The sequence below is a fragment of the Gallinula chloropus genome (genome assembly GCF_964237585.1).
Source record: "Gallinula chloropus genome assembly, chromosome: 4".
NCBI classification, from domain to species: Eukaryota; Metazoa; Chordata; class Aves; order Gruiformes; family Rallidae; genus Gallinula; species Gallinula chloropus.
In genome coordinates this window covers 39,548,554-39,565,163 of record NC_140088.1, presented here as the reverse complement: position 1 = coordinate 39,565,163, position 16,610 = coordinate 39,548,554, and the positions used below count along the sequence as shown (strand labels likewise).

The 16,610-nt window shown below is 66.0% G+C and overlaps 2 protein-coding genes across 2 annotated transcripts; both read left to right on the top strand.

The window, feature by feature from the left end:
• Nucleotides 1–1,719: 1,719 nt before the first annotated feature.
• On the top strand, nt 1,720–11,485 carry TNKS1BP1 (tankyrase 1 binding protein 1; the record flags this gene model as incomplete). Its single annotated transcript, XM_084264073.1, has 12 exons — nt 1,720–1,810; nt 2,018–2,663; nt 3,473–3,545; nt 4,371–5,627; nt 5,986–6,796; nt 6,926–8,312; nt 9,222–9,552; nt 9,798–9,930; nt 10,038–10,177; nt 10,342–10,508; nt 10,932–10,997; nt 11,155–11,485. The coding sequence occupies 11 exons, from the start codon at nt 1,720–1,722 to the stop codon at nt 10,990–10,992; spliced, it is 5,097 nt and encodes a 1,698-aa protein (XP_084120199.1). The 3' UTR covers nt 10,993–10,997; nt 11,155–11,485.
• Nucleotides 11,486–14,741: 3,256 nt separating this feature from the next.
• Nucleotides 14,742–16,153, top strand: APLNR (apelin receptor). Its single transcript, XM_084264101.1, has one exon. It carries the CDS (start codon nt 14,794–14,796, stop codon nt 15,904–15,906), a length of 1,113 nt encoding a protein of 370 aa, XP_084120227.1. The 5' UTR covers nt 14,742–14,793; the 3' UTR covers nt 15,907–16,153.
• The last annotated feature ends 457 nt before the right edge of the window (nt 16,154–16,610 follow it).

Sequence of the window (16,610 nt, the reverse complement as noted above, 5' to 3'; positions counted from 1 at the left end):
GGGGCGGAGCGGCGGGGCGGGGAGGCCCCAACCACCGCCCCGTACCCCGGGCGGGGCGGGGGGTGGGAGGGGGAGGCAACAGCGGGAGCGCCTCTCCCGCCGTCTCTATGGTAAAGGCAGCGGCGGGCGGGGCGGGGTGGGACGCCTCTCTGGCCCCTCCCTCCCTCCCCCGGTGCTCCCACCCCGGCCACGCGGCGCCGGGGCCGCTCTGCCCCGCGGTTCTCGCTGGTCGCGGGGGGCGTGGCGGGGGGCGGGAAGGGGCGGCCGCGCGCTCATGAATATGCAGCAGCAACGGCGGCGGCAGCGGGTGAGCGGGGGGTCGCTTTGCCGGGCCGCGGGGAACCGGGGGTTTTATCCCTACCCTCGGGGCCGTTGTGCCCGTCCATGGCCTCGGTTTCCCCCTCCGGCGCCAGGGCACAGCGGGGCCGGTACCTTCCCCCCGCTCCAGCCTTCCCCCAAAATCGAGCGGGGGGCTGCGTTGCCATGGCGACGGGCCTAGGCCCGTTGGCTGCGGCCTACCCGCCTGCTCCGGCGGGGGCTCCGTGGCGGCGGTACCGGGACTAGGCCCCGCTGGGGCCGGGCTCGCGGGAGGGGACGCGCGTACGCGCGCGGGGGCCGGAGCCCTATCGCCGCCGAGGCCTCGTCACCGTCCCGGGGCTGCCAAGGGGCCGGGAAGCGGGCCCGATGGTTTCCAGATGCGAATTGGGGCGGCCGTGACGCCGGGTCCCCCGTGGGGGGGGGAGGTGGGTGGAGGGGTGTGTGTGGGGGGGTCTGTGTGTGTGCGGGGTGGGGGGAGGGGGTGGCGTGGACCCCGGCTGGGCAGGAGGGAGTGAGGCGGGGAGGGGAGGGCAGGGCAGGGCCGGGAGGAGGCACCGAGCGGGTTTTTCCTGTCCCCGCAGCCCCGGTGAGTCACGGGAGCGGCGGCGGCGTGAGACCCGTGGGGACGGTAACCCCCTCCTCCCCGCCCCTCTTCCCTGCGGCTCCCCCCTCCCCCAACCGTGTCCCCGACCCGCTCCGGCCATGAGGCTGCCGTGTGGAAGGTGAGTGGGCACTCACTGGCCCCTGCGCTGGAGCTGGCGGGGGGGTGTGTGTGTGGCGGGGGGCGCCTGGCCCCCATGAGGATTTGGGGGGAGGTTGGTACCCCCTGCGTGGGGCTGGGGGTGGTGGGCGAGGGGCTGGCGGGCTGAGGGGTTTACTGGGGCAAACTGGGGGCCGGCCCGGTGTTTCATGCGGATTGGCACAGGTCGGGAGGGATGACGTGTGCGTGTTGGGGTGCTGGGCCGGGCTAACACAGGGGTGGTACAGGCAAAGGAGGAACCGCACCGTACTGGGGGCTTGCGGCATGCGGGAGCCGGTCCGGGATACAGGACGACCACTGACGGGTGTGAGGGGGTACAGGCAGAGGGGGGTTGATGTGGTGTCTGGGGTTAGTGTGGGCGAGTCGGGGACGGTGTACAAAGGGTGGTACCGGCCACGAGAGGGTTGGCGGAGCGATAGCGGTTTGGCACGCTGTCCAGGTGCCGGCACAGGTGGACATGGGGGTTTGGCACAGGGCCGGGAGGTTGGTACTGTGGCACAGCGTGGCCAGAGGAAGCAGCTGTCTGCCGCTGGGTCCCTCCAGTCTTCAAGGCATGCTCTCTAAAATGCTTTCCCCTCCTCCTTCTCTCCCTAGGGGCTGACCCTGCGCTGCGTCCGCTAAGCCACGGCCCCAGTTTCACCATGGCCTCCCAGCCGCAGCCCCTATGCCCCGCCTTGCCCTGCGCCTCTGGCGCCGGGGGGGCTGGGCTGGCGGCCAGCAGCCCTGAGAAAGGTCTGTCTCCCCACGGTGGGGGTGGGAGAAATCGGTCGAGGCGTTGGCTGGTCTGGTCAGCACTGGGAAAGGCACCCTGGGGATGCCGGGCTGGTGCCTGAGGTCTGTTCTTGGCCCGGTGTGCGTGGCTGACCTGCCCTGGGGAGCCCAGTGCGGCCATGGTTTTCCTCTAACACCACGTTTCTCCTCTCCTCTCTTCTCTCACAGGCACTGCTCGCCCCAAGCCGCCTGTCCGCCCCAAACCCCGGGTGCTGCCCAAGCCGGCCCTGCCCGCCAAGCCCTCCCTGCCAAACACCCCACCGGGGCTGCGGCACCCTCGCCCAGAGCTGCCCTCCGCTGAGAAGATGAACCGCCTGGCAGGGCCGCAGCCCTACGGCGGGGGCAGCTCTGGGGGGCCCCTCAGGCGTCCCTCCTTCACCATCAAGTCAGCCGAGACCCCCAATGGGAAGGGGCTCCCATCCCCTCCCATTGCAGCCGCTGAGAACCCCAGTTCGATCCCCGTTGAGGAGGTGCCCCCCACTCCGCCAACCCCATCTCGCAAAGGCCCGGCTCCCTTCAAAGTGACGCCAGTGCCAGTGGCAACCAAACCGGAGCGGTTTCCAGGCACCACCGTGGAGGAGATCCTGGCCAAGATGGACAGCAGGGAGGGTCCGGGGAGCCCAGACCGATCCCGGCTCTCACCCTTTTGCCCTGATCCCCCCTCTCGCTTCGGATCCAAGACGTTTTCTGCTTTCCGGAGGCGCCCCAGCGGGGATGCGGATGGAACCCCCCCCAGTGAAACCCACCAGACACCCCAACCCACGGCGGGTGATCTGGGGACGGGGGATGACGGAGGCCCAGTTGGCGAGACAAGGTGAGGGCCTAGGGACTGACCCTGGGGTGGGATGAGGGGCTGCAGGGGTAGGGGATGTTGCTCTGAGCTGTCCCAGGGAGGGGAATAATGGAGCTGAAGTCTGGTTGCTAGCAGGAGACCAGTGTTCCTCCAAAGTAGGTGATGCCGTGCGCTGCCTTGGTGGGCAGGCCGAGGTGGCCGCCGCAGCACCAGGCGGTTTGTTCAGACCACAGGAACGGGCTGTCCCGGTCGAGGAGCTGCCTCTGCGCCTGCAGCCCCTGAGGGCTGGGAAGCTGGCCAGCTGGCTGTCCCGCTGCCCAGCAGCGGCCATCCCCAGGGCAGGAATAACGGGGAGGGGTCGCTCCCCTGGGAAAACGTTCCTTTTTTCCCACCCTTACTGCTTTGCTTCCTGCCGGGTGGGGGGAAGTGGGCAGATTTGTGGGACTCCTGGCTGCAGGGTGTGCTGGGCAGGAGCCAGCGCTTGGCCATACTCCCGAAAGCTGGGTACCTCTGGGAGAGTGAGATGGGGGCTATTTTAAACTGGAGTGTGAGAAACTCACTCTCTGAAGGGCTGAAAACTTTCCGGAAGGGGGATTGTGGCTGCTTTGCCGCCCTTCCCTCTACAGTGAAAAAAACCTGGCCGATAACTCAGTGCTGGGTGTGGGTACGGCTTGTGGTGGTTGAAGGGCCGCTTGTGGTTCGCCCAACTCCATCCTCCTGTGGCCAGAGCGGGTGGTTCGGGGCTGGCAGGTGCCCCTGCAGGTGGTGGGAGAGGAGAGCGGAGGTGCACGGGGGGGAATTCACCCTCCTTTCCCATTTCTCTTTGGCAGCGGCTCCCCCCCAGCTGGCCCGAGCTGTGCCGGGGATCCCCGTGGACACCGGAGGCCGCCTTCCCCCCCTGACGTGAGTTCTCGCCTCGCCCTTCCGTGCTGCGGCGGCTCCGCTCCTGGGCTCTCTCCTTCGGGGCTCTCCTGTCTCCTCCGGGGCTCCCTCTCTGCGGGGTGCGTCTCTCTCCTTTCTCCTTGGGGTGCTGACTGCCCTTTCCTCCCGGAAAGCTGGGTGCCCCCTCTCTGGGTGCCCAGGCACGAGACCAGGCTTTTGGAGGGGGGTGGTGTGTGTGCCAGCACCGCTGCCGAGGCGTGGGCAGGGAGCAGCCATGAGTCACCGGCCAGGGTTTGGTTTGGTGACCCGGCAGGTATGTGGCAGGGCAGGCCCCTCTGGGCTCCCTGCCAACCCCCTGCACAGTGACTGACTGGGACACCGGGGGTGGCAGCCCAGGGATCACCCCAGTGTGGGGTGCTAACTCTGGTGGTGCTGGCTGGGGGGGGTGTGAGCCCCGCTATGGGGTGAGGGATCCAGGCTTGGGGGTGTTTTTGCTTCCTCCTGCTTCATTTCTTCCTCACCATCTGTCTCCACACTGCCAGAGGGTGGGCATTCACGGGGAGCAGTGGTGGGGGGGGTGTGCGGGGCTCTGCCGTGCCCTGCCCGGGGGCGGTGGTGGGGGGAGGCTGGGGGCCGCTGGGAGCCGCCCGGGCTGAGTCACGCAGGAAGCAGCCTGGGGCTGGCAGGAAGCGTGGGCACCTCCTGCCTTGGGTTTGGGAAGGGAGGGGGTGCTGGCGGGCAGAACCCCTGCCAGAGAGGGAGGAATGAGATTTGGGGGACAGGGAATGCCTGGGAGTTTCCTCTAGGATGATGTGAGACCACCCCCCACCCTGGCTCTTTTCACAGCTCTCCTCTCTCCAGCCGGGCGCCCTTGAACCCCCTGGCTCCCCAAGGCCCCCTACCTGCCTGGCCTCTGGAGCTCCCTTCCAGCCTACCGAGCCCTCTGCCTCAGCCCCCGGCTCTCCTGATGCCCCCCCAGAGCTCCCAGCCCCTGGCTCCCCCACGCTGGCCCCTGGCTCCCCCGAATCCCCTGCTCGGCCCCTGGACAAGGTCTCGGCTGCCTCCATCCAGGCCCCCGGTGCTCCCTCCTCTGCAGCTGAAGCCCGGTTCGGCATCTCCCGCTCCCCCGGCTCCCCCCACACTCCCGGAGAGGGATCCCCCAATACTGTCAGCCCCCCCGGCACTCCTGAACTGCCCCCCAGAGCCACCTGCCCCCCTGGCTCCCCCGAGGCTGCCGCTGAATACTCATCCTCCCCCAGCCCACCCCCTGAGCCCCCTGCTAAAGCCTCCCGTCCCCCTGGCTCCCCGGAAGGACCTGATGACTCCCTGGTGTCCCCACGGTCCCCTGAGAGTCCCAATTACAGTCCCCCTCCCCCTTCCAGGGACTCAGGGCTCCGTCGTGCTTCGGAGGGGGTGTTGCGGCCCGTGGCCACGGGGCAGGGCATGGGGGATCTGGGGGGCTCACTGAGTGCCCTGCCCCATCCTGGGGATGTGCTGCCAGAGCCGTCCCTGGGCAGTGAGTCTGGCTGGAGCCTTTCCCAGTCCTTTGAGTGGACATTTCCCTCGCGGGGGTCACGGTGGCTGGCATCCCCTCCCCAGTCTCCCATCCGGGAGGCAGCTGACTCGGGGCTCTCTGGGGAGGGTGAGTCAGATGGGGAGGGTCTGTCCCCTTGCCCCCCGCGCTCCCGGGGTGACAGTGGCTCCGAAGGGCCTGGCCCCACAGTCGATGGCAGCCGGGGAGCTGAGGGGGCTCCATGCCCTGGGGGACCTGTGGCCCAGCAAGAGGCTGAGGGCTCGGAGGAGGAAGGAGAGGCAGAGCGGGGTCCCGCAGTGCCCTGCTCCCCTCTCTGCGTGACGGAGCCCGAGACCCCTGCCCAGCCTGCCCTTCTCACCGATGCCACCCCGCCAGATCCGCCTGACTCAGCCTGGGCGTTGGCGGGCAACCGCCCAGTGAGCCTGCAGGGCCCCGGGGGGCCAGGCCAGGCTGAGGGATCCTTGAGGGACCACAATCCCCACGCCGACCCAGGCTGGCTGACTGAGCTGCTGGCGTCACCTGGGGCCCACGCCGTGGGGCACGGCTCTCCGGATGCCGAGGGAACGCAGGTAAGGAGGCACGGGTAGGGGTGTGGTGGCAAGGGTTCACTGGTGCCAGGCCATGGGCTGGGGAGCCACGTTCCGGAGCATGGCCATCCTCTGGTGGCTGCTGGCTGTCCGGGAACCATGGGATGAGCTGGGCTGGGGAGGGCCTTGGCCTGCTCTGGCTACTGTGGGGCAGCCAGAAATGGGGGTCCTGCGGGGTGGGCAGGGCAAGTGGTAAGATCTGGCCCCCTCCTCTCGGGACAGGACCCTGCTTGTGTTCCCCTAGGCATCTGAGGGTATTTCTTCCCCTCTTCCCCTCACTCCTCTGGCTTGAGCCGGGGCTGCGGCCCCCTTTAATCCCCTTCTTTCCCTCTGCCCCCAGGACCTGCTTGGCTGGTCGCGTAAGGACCTGTGCAGTGAATTTGGCATTGGCAGAACTCAGCAGGCTGGTTCCTTCAGCTGGACGCAGGAGGCTGTGTCCAGGGAGAGAGACTGGCCTGGTGAAACGGAGGCGGACCGGGAATTCGGGACCAAATCAAGCTGGGACAGCACCTGCAGCGTCGGGGATGGGGACCGGCACGACGGGCCGTTCAGCGCTACCACGAAGGATTGGGGCAGCAATTACAAAGGGACGGAGCCGATGGGGGAGATGGGACTGAGCTGCAAGGAGTGGTCCAAACCCCATGGCGCGGGGGAAAGCTGCCAGCAGGATCAAGACTTCGGTGCCGGCAAACCCAGCTGGGGCGTGGGCTACGGCTTGGACAGTGTGGGCAGCAGGGAGGAGCCGGGCCCCGGGAAGGCTGACTGGAGCAGCGGCTGTGGCGTGGGACACGGCCAGCAGCAGGGTGAGCAGCCGAGCTCCAGGAGGACCAGCTGGGTTGGTGGGTACAGCTCCAGGGACCTGGAGAGCCGGGACCGGGAGGTCGCACCTGCGTGGGCTGGTGGATACAGCACCGGTGAGGCGGAGATGAAGGACAGGGAGCTCGCTCCGGACTGGGCCAGTAAATACAACAACAGGGATGCTGAGACCAAGGACAAGGATTTTACACTGGGCTGGGCTGGCAGATCCAGCACTGGGGACGCTGGGACCCCAGAGAAGGAGTTCAACAGGCCAGCCTGGGACAGCAAGTACAGCACCCAGGACATGGAGAGCCAGGACCGGGAGTTCAGCCCCAGCAGACCAGCCTGGGATGGTGAACGCAGCACCCAGGGCATGGAAAGCCAGGACCAAGAGTTCAGCCCCAGCAGACCAGCCTGGGATGGTGAGCGCAGCACCCAGGGCATGGAAAGCCAGGACCAAGAGTTCAGCCCCAGCAGACCAGCCTGGGATGGTGAACGCAGCACCCAGGGCATGGAAAGCCAGGACCAAGAGTTCAGCCCCAGCAGACCAGCCTGGGATGGTGAACGCAGCACCCAGGGCATGGAGAGCCAGGACCAAGAGTTCAGCCCCAGCAGACCAGCCTGGGATGGTGAGCGCAGCACCCAGGGCATGGAGAGCCAGGACCAAGAGTTCAGCCCCAGCAGACCAGCCTGGGATGGTGAATGCAGCACCCGGGGCATGGAGAGCCAGGACCAAGAGTTCAGCCCCAGCAGACCAGCCTGGGATGACGGATACAGTGCCAGGGATGTGGACAGCCGGGAACGGGAGTTCAGCTCCAGCAGACCAGCCTGGGATGATGGATACAGCAGCAGGGATGTGGAGAGCCGGGAGTTCAGCAGTCACAACAGGCTGGCCGAGGCTCCTGAATACAGCACCAGGGACATAGAGAGCCAGGACAGAGAATTCAGCCCCAGCAGACCAGCCTGGACTGGTGAGTGCAGTACCCGAGGCATGGAGAGTCAGGACAGAGAATTCAGCCCCAGCAGAGCGGCCTGGGCCAGCGAGTGCAGCGACCGTGCCATGGAGCCCAAGGACAGCAGGTTGAGCCCCAGCAGGCCTGCCTGGCAAGATGAGTGCCATGCCAGGGATGTGGAGAGCCAGGACCGGGAGTTCAGCCCCAGCCGAGCGGCCTGGGCCGGTGAGCGCAGCTCTGCGAACACTGAACAGGAAGGAGGAGAGTTTAGCCCAGGCCGGCTGAGCTGGGCTGGCGAGCTCAGCATTGGCCAGACGGAGCTGGTCGATGCTTTTGGCGTCAGGAAAGATGAATTGCCTGGCTCCCATGGTCCCGATTCCTCGGCCCAGGAGCCTGGCTGGGGCAGCTCCGACCGGCAGGAGCGTGGTACCACCAAGAGTAGGGACTGGGCTGAAGAGCTTGGAGGAACTGAGTGTAACAACCAGTTTGGTATCATTGGGACAGAGCGGGTGCCGGATTCCTTCAGTGCCAGAGCGTCGTCAGACGACTCAATGTCCTGGGCCAGCAGATCGAGGCCCGGGGACCCGCAGAAGCCCCTGGCAGGCTGGCATGGTGACTTCTCCTTCAGCAGCCCAGCTGCCACCAGCCACCCAGGTGCTGGTGATGCCAGCAGGGTTGGGCTGGGCCAGACGGCATGGGGTCAGGGCCTGGGTGCCCTGCCTGCCCCAGTGCCTGGCCTGGAAGAGCCAGGCTGGAGCCGGGCCCCCGACACAGCTGGCTGGAGCACGGAGCAGCGCGATGCTGAGGCCAAGCGCCAGGAGTGGGCTAGCGCATTCGGTGCCCGTTGCGCCGCCCGGAGCCGGGACTTCGGCACTGGAGAGCAGAGCCCGGGAGGTGACACCGGATCAATGGACAGGTGAGCAGGGAGTCAGCATTGGCAGCACAGTCCTGGGGAGGGATCTGGCCCCCTCGGGTGCCCCTGCTGTCCTGTGGTGGTTTGTTGCCACACCATGGAGCTCGTGCTGGCAACTTGCCATGCCTTGCTTGTAGCTGGGGATGTGTTACCTCCGTTCCCATGCTGCCAGCACTCCTTTTCCCCAGCCTCCACCTTTCCCTGCAGAGCCTCCAGCCCTGCAATGGGGGCAGGAATTTTTCAAGGGTCTGGGTTTCAATCCGTCCTGGCAGGACCTACTGTCTCAAGGTGATCTAGAAGGGCCAATGCCACTGGGACTCCTTATTCTGCTCTCCCTCCGATGTGGGGACCTGCATGCCAAGTTTGGGGAGGGGGGCTGGTGTTCCCTCACCCCGCCCAAAAAGCAGGCGGAGTTAGTCCTGTGCCCTTCTTGCTTCACTTGGGTGTCAGAACCCTGATTGCAGCCAAATCTTTGGAGGTTGATGAATGTTGAATTCCCTTACACTACCTGAAAATCAGGATGCTGGGAGGAGGGAGGTGGAAGCCTCACGGGCCTGCTGACCCTTGGGGGGTAGGGCTGACCCCGTCCTCTGCTACCAGAGTTGGCCTGAATCTCCTGTGAGTCTGGCAGCCTCCTTGCTCTCCCCAGACCCCAGGTTTTGCCACAGCCTTTGGGCAGGAACCTTGAGGGAACTTTCCAGAGGCTCCACCCCATTGGTGTGACATCCTGGGAGATGGGGGCAGAGTGCTGGACACCTGGGTCCTGTTCCAGTGTTGCGGGAGCAGCATTTGGCTGTCCCCGTGCCTCAGTTTCCCCTGGAGGCTGATGGAGACAGGGGTCGGGGCAGGGGAAACGCTCGGGTCAGCTGGACCTGGGGGAACTGTGGGGTCTTGCCTTGTTTCCCTGAGCAGAAGCGTCTATCCCTCGGACTCCAGCCCACTGGTGGGCGATGTGCCAGCTGACCCCCTCACTGCAGAGCCCCCCTGGAGTGAGCTGTCTGGCCCCATGGAGGAGGAAAGGGACATCTCTGGGCTGGCTGCTGCCCCGCGGAGCCTCAGAGCCTCCCCTCTGCAGCCGGAGGCTTCCGGTGAGACCCTGTCAGACTCGGAGAGCGAAGAACCCCCCTCGGACCACCTGGATGGGAAAAGACCCCCAAGCTGGGAGGAGAAGCGTCTCTCCCTGGGCACTCCTCAAGCCGAGGGATCCACAGAGCATGCCGGGCAGGAGTTCTCCTTCCTGGAGGTGAGGGATCATGGGGCAGCCTCCAACCCCCTCGTACAGCCCGGGGGTGCCTGGCTGTTACCAAGGTGCCTGTGTGGGGGCCCTGTTCCCGTCGCTCTGGGGACGGGGGGCTTTCCCCTCTGCCTGCAGCCTCCCCCAAAGAACAGCCTCTGGATTCAGGGTTATGGTGGGGCTCCGTGGGCTGGCTGGCTGGGTGCAGCGTGGGTCCTGGTGCTGGGCACTGAGCTGTCCCTGTGGCTCTGCAGGACACGGAGATCCTGGACAGCAGCGTGTACCGCAGCAAGGCCAACCTGGGCCGCAAGCGCAGGCACCGGGCGCCAGCTCTCCGCCCCGGAGCCACCTCGGAAGGGGACAGCTGGATCTTCCGGGATTCCACAGGTGAGAGCCCATGGGGCAGCCAGAGCAGGAGGAGGAGGGATGGTGGGGGCTGTCTGTCCTCGGCAGAGCTGTCTGACGGGACACTGTGCCTCGTGTCCTTCCCGCAGAGCCCCAGCCAGCTCGCCCCGCAGCGTCCTCTGATGAGGAGGTGGTGGAAGAGCCCAAGAGCCGGCGGGTGCGAGCGTCCACATCGGGCAAGGGTGTGAAGGTGCCACTCTTCCCTGGCCTCAACACCTCTGCCCTCAAGGTGAGTGATGGAGGGGTGATGCCTCTGAGCCTGGAAGGGAAACTGAGGCAGGCTAGGGCTGGGGATGCAGGCAGCATGGGGGGGGACAACAGGGAGGAGGCAGTGGGAGGATGGAGGAGGGGACAGAGCCCCGGGCCAGCCTGACTTCACTCCTCCGCACCCAGGCCAAGCTGAGGGGCCGAAACCGCTCAGCTGAGGAGGGGGCAGTACCAGGGGACAGCAAGGCAGCCCCCCCCAAGGATGCCCACGTGCAGCGCTCCAAGTCCTGCAAGATCCCCGGCCTGAGTGGGAAGCCCCTGGCACTGCCCCCCAAGCCAGAGAAGTCCTCGGGGTGAGTTGGGGGTGTGGGACCCTCTTGGGGAGGCGAGGGCTGTGCTGGAGCGATGACAGTGGGAATGGGGCCTGGGGGTGTGTGCAGGCTTGGGGATGTGGGGCCAGTGCTGAGGGTGCTAAATGGGGAGGTGTTGGGGGCCATTACCTGGTTCTCCGGGGGCGCTGTTTCCAGAGGCACAGGGGTTTTGGGGTGCTTTAGGGGTGGGAAGGATGTGAGTGTTGCTGGGGCTCCCCTGGTGGGCACCTCAAGTGGTGTGGGGGCTGGGTACTGGCCTGGCTGGGACCGGGCACCTGCTCTGCCGTACCCCCTGGGCAGCAGATATCGGCCAGGAAGCCTCTTGGCTGTGCCCCAGGAGTTGGTCTGTGTCCCTGGGGTGTTTTGAGGGGGGGCATGTGCCAATGCTGTGCTACCACCTCCCAGGTCTGAGGGCTCCCCCCCTCACTGGCTGCAGGCACTGAAGCTGAAAAAGAAGAAACCTTGAGTGGGGTGAGTGTGGGAGCCGGGGGGATGCTGTGGGGGCCTGCACCCCCCTCGGAGGGCCTGGAGTGGGACCTGCAGGCAGAGGGAGCCCAGGTGGGGACGTGTCCCCATGGCCCTGGGCTCTGTGCTCCCCAGAGGGAGCCAACCCTCCACCCCACCCCAGTCTCTTCCAGGCTTGCTCCCGCCCGCGTGTCCCCGAGGCCGATGGCTGCTGCACCCCAGGATCTGGGCTGCCCCTCCTGGGGGTGCTCACACACATCTATGCACTTTGTATGACGCTCGCAGGGTCCCCATCCCCCCTCCCTGTCCCTTCCTCCCCCCCTCCTGTGCCCACGGGCCTCCCCCGCGCCCCAGTCCCCTTGGTACCTGTGTCCCCAGGGGCTGACAGGGGACAGCAGACCCCCTGCCTTTCCTCTCGCCCCCTGCTCTTGTATCACCCTCAGACGGAGAGCAACTGCTCTGGATCGCGGTGCCTCTGGGACAGGACAATAAATCTTTGGTTGGTTTTGGAGGAGTCCCGGCTCTTCTCTGAACCCTCGGGGAGGGTGAGGGGGGCGACTGCCACCAGGAGGAGCTCTCAGCCCGCGCCTCTGCCCGAGGCTGCGGCCGTGGAGGCACCCGTGGGCAGGACCGAGCCCCCCCCATCCCCCCCGGGCGCAGCCCGAGGCCGTGGCTGCCAGCACAGGGCCAGCGTGCGCAGCTGGGCACACGCCTGGGTGCGGCGTCACCCGAGAAAGCGGGGGTACAGAGCCCCCCAACCCCAAGTCTTGTGGCAGGCCCAGTTACCCCAACCCCCAGGCCCTGCGAAGGGGGGTGAGCCCTGGTCCCCCTGGTGAGCTGTGCCCTGAGACGTGGCGGTAGAGGAAGGGGGATCCCCCTCGCTGCAGCTGGACGCCCCTCACAGCGCGGGGGGAGAAGCACGGCGCTGCCAGGGAGTGCCACAAGTACCCCCATGCCTTGGGCTTCCAGCTGCATGGGTGAGCCAAGTGGCCACCGTGCCTGCTGCTGGGGCACATGGCCTGGCCGTGTCCCTGCCATGGGGACCCCGAGGTGGATGGAGGGGGAGGCTGAGGGGACGTGGCCAAGGAGCTGCTGTTTCCTGAGTAGGATGTGGGTGACTCCAGCCGGCTGCCGTGGAAGCTGCCACATCCCATTGCTGCCCTTCCTGGCAGATGGTGCCAGCAGTGCCGGGGGCTCAGCTCCACATCCTGACCCCCGGTGGGGGTTCTCCAGGGGCACCAGGGAACACGGGGGTACGGTTACCCCCCCGGGGGTGGGCTTTGTGCCAGGCCTGCCAAGCAGCCCACGGCTCCAAGCTGAGGAACGCTTGATGGCTCAAGTTCTCTGGCAAAGCTTCACACCATGAGCTGGTGTCGGGGCTCCAGCTCACCCCCAGACCTCGGCTCCGTCCTGCAGCTGCAGAGAGCTCAGCCCCCTGTACCCTGGGGTGCTGCCCCCGGGGGGGGGGGCGGGGCTGGGGCGGCCGAGGGTCTGGCTCTGTGCTGCCATCTTTGTGGAGCTGCCGGCTGCCAGATTGATTCCCCAGGGATGCAGGGTGTGGGGTGCGGGTGCCTGAGTGTCTCGCTGCTGCTGGGGATGGGGTTATGGGTGGTCCCTGAAGCGCCCCTTGCTGCCGGGCTCCACACCCCCAACCACCTCCCCCCGGGCCACATTCCTGCTGCCCACCCACGGCACAGATAACGGTGTTGGTTATCAGCCCTGCCACCCCCACTGCTGATAACACCCCGCAGCTTCGGGGCCCTTCATCCAGCCCTGGCCATCATCCCACCCCCCACGGCTACGGCAAACACCCTGAGGGGGCTCGGGGCCACAGGATGAGGCTGCAGTTGTTGGGGAGGGGGGGGCTGGAGCTCGGCATCATGCTGGGACCCCAGCACGGCACCGAGTATCCCGGGGCAGTGGGGAGGGCACCGGGGTCCTTTCAGATCCCCCGGCACGGCGTTGGCAGGGCTGCAAAGGGTTACCTGCTCCGCGCTTCCCACAGGAGATGGAAATAGCCGGGATCGTTATTAATAGTGATCTTCGTTACACGGCTGGAACATCTCCCTTTGTAGCGGTTCCTGGCGCTGCCACGGGTCTAATTAACATTTCCTTTCATTTCCCTGCTTTATTCTGTTTATTACCTCATGGGCTTAGGTAACGTCTCTGTCAGGCAGGCTTTGTGCACGGCTCAGTCTCCCCCTCCCCGTTACACAAACCTGGGGGTTTTGCCCCAAACCGGTAGCCCCCACATTCGGGTGTCACTTCCAGCAGCTTTCCTGTCCAGCTCGCGGCCTGGCTGGCACCTTTGCCACAGCACTGCCCTGGTATCCGCTGCCCCACTGCACCCCGGTTCCTTCTCACAGGGTGGTGACCTCCCACCCTGCATCCCCATTTCCCAGCCCCTCGCCCTCCCTTCTGATTTCGGACACACCTTTGAGCTTCCCCCCCCTCCACTCCTCCTCATCAGCCACCAAATTACACTGCCATCCCTTTGCTTTCCCACCACTTTGCTGGGAAAAGGGACCCGCTGTGCTGGAGAAAGGGGGTCAGGGGGTATTAGGGGGGGAGGCTCCCCTCTCCATGTAGTTCCTCCCCCCTACCCAGGGTTTTAATGCCCCTGCTTTCACAGCCCTTGTGATTTACCTTTCCCAACAGCAAAAGGCACCTCTGCTCCTCTGGCTCCTGGCCCAGCCTGAGCCCCCCTGGCAGTTCCCGACCCCCCAGCTTTTCGGACTTTCTGCTCAGTCTCTCTCATCTTTTCCAGTCCTTTTCTCCAAAGCTGTAACTGGGAGCTCAGCTCCGGCAGGACAGCCCTGTCCCCACAGCTCTGCTGTGCCCCAGGAGCTCTTTACCCTCCCCCTGCTCCTTCCCATAGTTTATTTTTGGGGTGGGGTGTGATTTTTCTTCTTTCCTGGCTGGGCTGAAGGCGTTGCTGCATTCAGCTCCTTTACACAGCAGCAGAGCCCACACAGGACCGGGATGCAGTGAGGGTTCTCTATCCCTGTCCCCATCCTGTCCTTTGGCACACGATGCCTTAAAGTGGTGGGATGGTGGGGGGGGCCATCCCGGAGCTCCCCCTCCCTAGGCTTTTGGTAAATGCATACAGCTCTCCCCAGCACGTCCTGCCCGAAACAGACCCCAGTGATTTGGGACCCTCCTGGTGCCACAACTGTCAGCAAAATGCAAAATGTAAAATCCCAAGTGCTAAAGGCGACGTCCCAACGTCAAACACCCCCCTGCCCCCAAAACGCAACACCCTGACACCAAATGCCCAATGCTCCACACCAAATGCTGCACCCAATGTGCAAACCCCCCCCTCTCCCCCCAATGCCAAACGCTGGCTGCAGCACCCCAAGGGTGAAACCCCAAAGGCAAATTTCGGGGTGCTGTGCCTGCGCTCCCCCTGCCCCACCACAGCTGCTTCCCCTGGCTGCGGCACTGGACCTGGGCGCCACAAGGTGACGGAGACCTCCAGGGAGGCAGCTGCCTTGTGGGGGGCTGGGGGTTCTCTTGGGGGGGGGGGTTGGTGCTTTGACACCCAGGTGAGAGCACAGTGAAACCCCCCAGGGAGGAGCCAGATGGAGGGTGGAGGGCAAGGGGGGAGCTGTGAAATTTCCCACGGGGGCTCTGTCCATCCATCCGTCTGTCCGTCCTGTCCCATCAAGGAGGAGGAGGGCGGGGGAGGAGGAGGAGGAAGGGGAGGTAACGCGGTGGGATTTGTTGGGCCGGGCTCAGAGGGCCAGAGGAGCTCGCTGAGCCCGGGATGAGCTGAGCTGAGCTGAGCCCAGCGTCTGGCGGCATGGAGGAGGTGACGGACGCCTACGCCTACGGGGACAATGAGACCGAGTGCGAGTACGCAGAGTGGGCCCCCTCGCTGGCCCTGCTGCCTGCCATCTACCTGCTGGTCTTCCTGCTGGGCACGGCGGGCAACGGGCTGGTCCTCTGGACCGTCTTCAAGGGCGGCCGGGACCGCCGGCGCTCGGCTGACACCTTCATCGCCAACCTGGCCGTCGCCGACCTCACCTTCGTGGCCACCCTGCCGCTGTGGGCTGCTTACGCCTGGCTGGGCTACCACTGGCCCTTTGGCACGGCTGCCTGCAAGGTCAGCAGCTACCTGGTCTTCGTCAATATGTACGCCAGCGTCTTCTGCCTGACGGGGCTGAGCTTCGATCGCTACCTGGCCATCGTCCGGCCCCTGGCCACGGCCAAGCTGCGCTCGCGGGTCAGCGGGCTGGTGGCCACATTGGCCCTGTGGGCGCTGGCGGCTCTGCTCGCCCTGCCGGCCCTGGTGCTGCGGCGGGCGGCCGCGCTGGGAGGGGACACCAAGATCACCTGCTACATGGACTATGGGGGCCTGGCCGCCCCGGGGACGGAGGGTGCCTGGGAGGTGGGGCTGGGGCTCTCCTCCACCGCCCTGGGCTTCGTGGCCCCCTTTGCCGTCATGCTGACCTGCTACTTCTTCATCGCCCGCACCGTGGCCAGCCACTTCCGCCGGGAGCGGGCTGAGGGGCCCCGCAAGCGCAAACGACTCCTCACCATCATCACCGTGCTGGTGGCCGCCTTCGGGGGCTGCTGGCTGCCCTTCCACCTGGTAAAGACCCTCTATGTCCTGATGGACCTGGAGGTGCTGCCGTGGTCCTGCGGCCTCCATGCCTTCCTCAACAACCTCCATCCCTACTGCACCGGCATCGCCTACATCAACAGCTGCCTCAACCCCTTCCTCTATGCCTTCTTCGACCCCCGCTTCCGCCATGCCTGCGCCGCCCTCCTCTGCTGCCGGACCCCCGGCCCTGCGACCGACCGCTCCGCCAGCTACTCCTCGGGGCACAGCCACCCCCCCGGCGGCAAGGGGACAGCCATCCCAGGGGGCAAGCTGGACCCCACCACCCAGGAGACGCTCTTTCGTGCCTAACATACCCCCCAAAACCCCTGAAACCTCCCCCCCCCCCCATCCGTGCCCCCCGAGCTGGTCTCCTTGGGGGGGACCCCACCACCTCCTGCTTGCCCCAGAGCCTGGCTTGCTTTGGGGACCTCCCCACTGGAAAGCCCTGCTCATAGGAAGGGGAAACTGAGGCAGGGGCTGGGCAGACCCTGGGAGGAGCCCCTGGGGGGCTCAGGCAGGGGCGGCTCCCCCTGGCACCTGCAGGGCTTTGGTTTTTGTGACAAATAAATGAATTTTGGTTAAAAAAGGAGCAGGGTGTGTGCAGTTCCCTCTGGGGGGATGAGGAGGGAGTAGGGTTGGGAGGGACATGGTGTGGGGTGGCGTGGGTTGGGGAGGGGTATTGCTGGGTTTTAGTGTGTGCGTGAGCGGGGGCTGGGGGTATGTGTGCACACTGGGCTGTCCCTGCACCCTGCAGCCTCTCCTGGGTACCCCCACACGGGGGGCTTGAGCCCAGTGCAAACTCTCCCTGGGCTTTTCCCCAGCCTAGGCTTTGGGAAATGCACAAATTCTCACCCAGCACACGCCAGCACTGCAGCCTGCTGAGCTGGGGCAGGGCATTTAAGGCCAAAAAAAACAGTGCAGCTCCCTGCTTGAGTGTCCTGTGGTGCCTGCCCACCCCACCCCAGCAGCACTGATTGCATCAGGCAGCTGTCCTGTCCCACCAAATCCTGCTT

Excerpts from the sequence above, each read along its gene's own strand:
- APLNR (XM_084264101.1), top strand. The coding sequence starts at position 14,794 with ATGGAGGAGGTGACGGACGCCTACGCCTACGGGGACAATGAGACCGAG.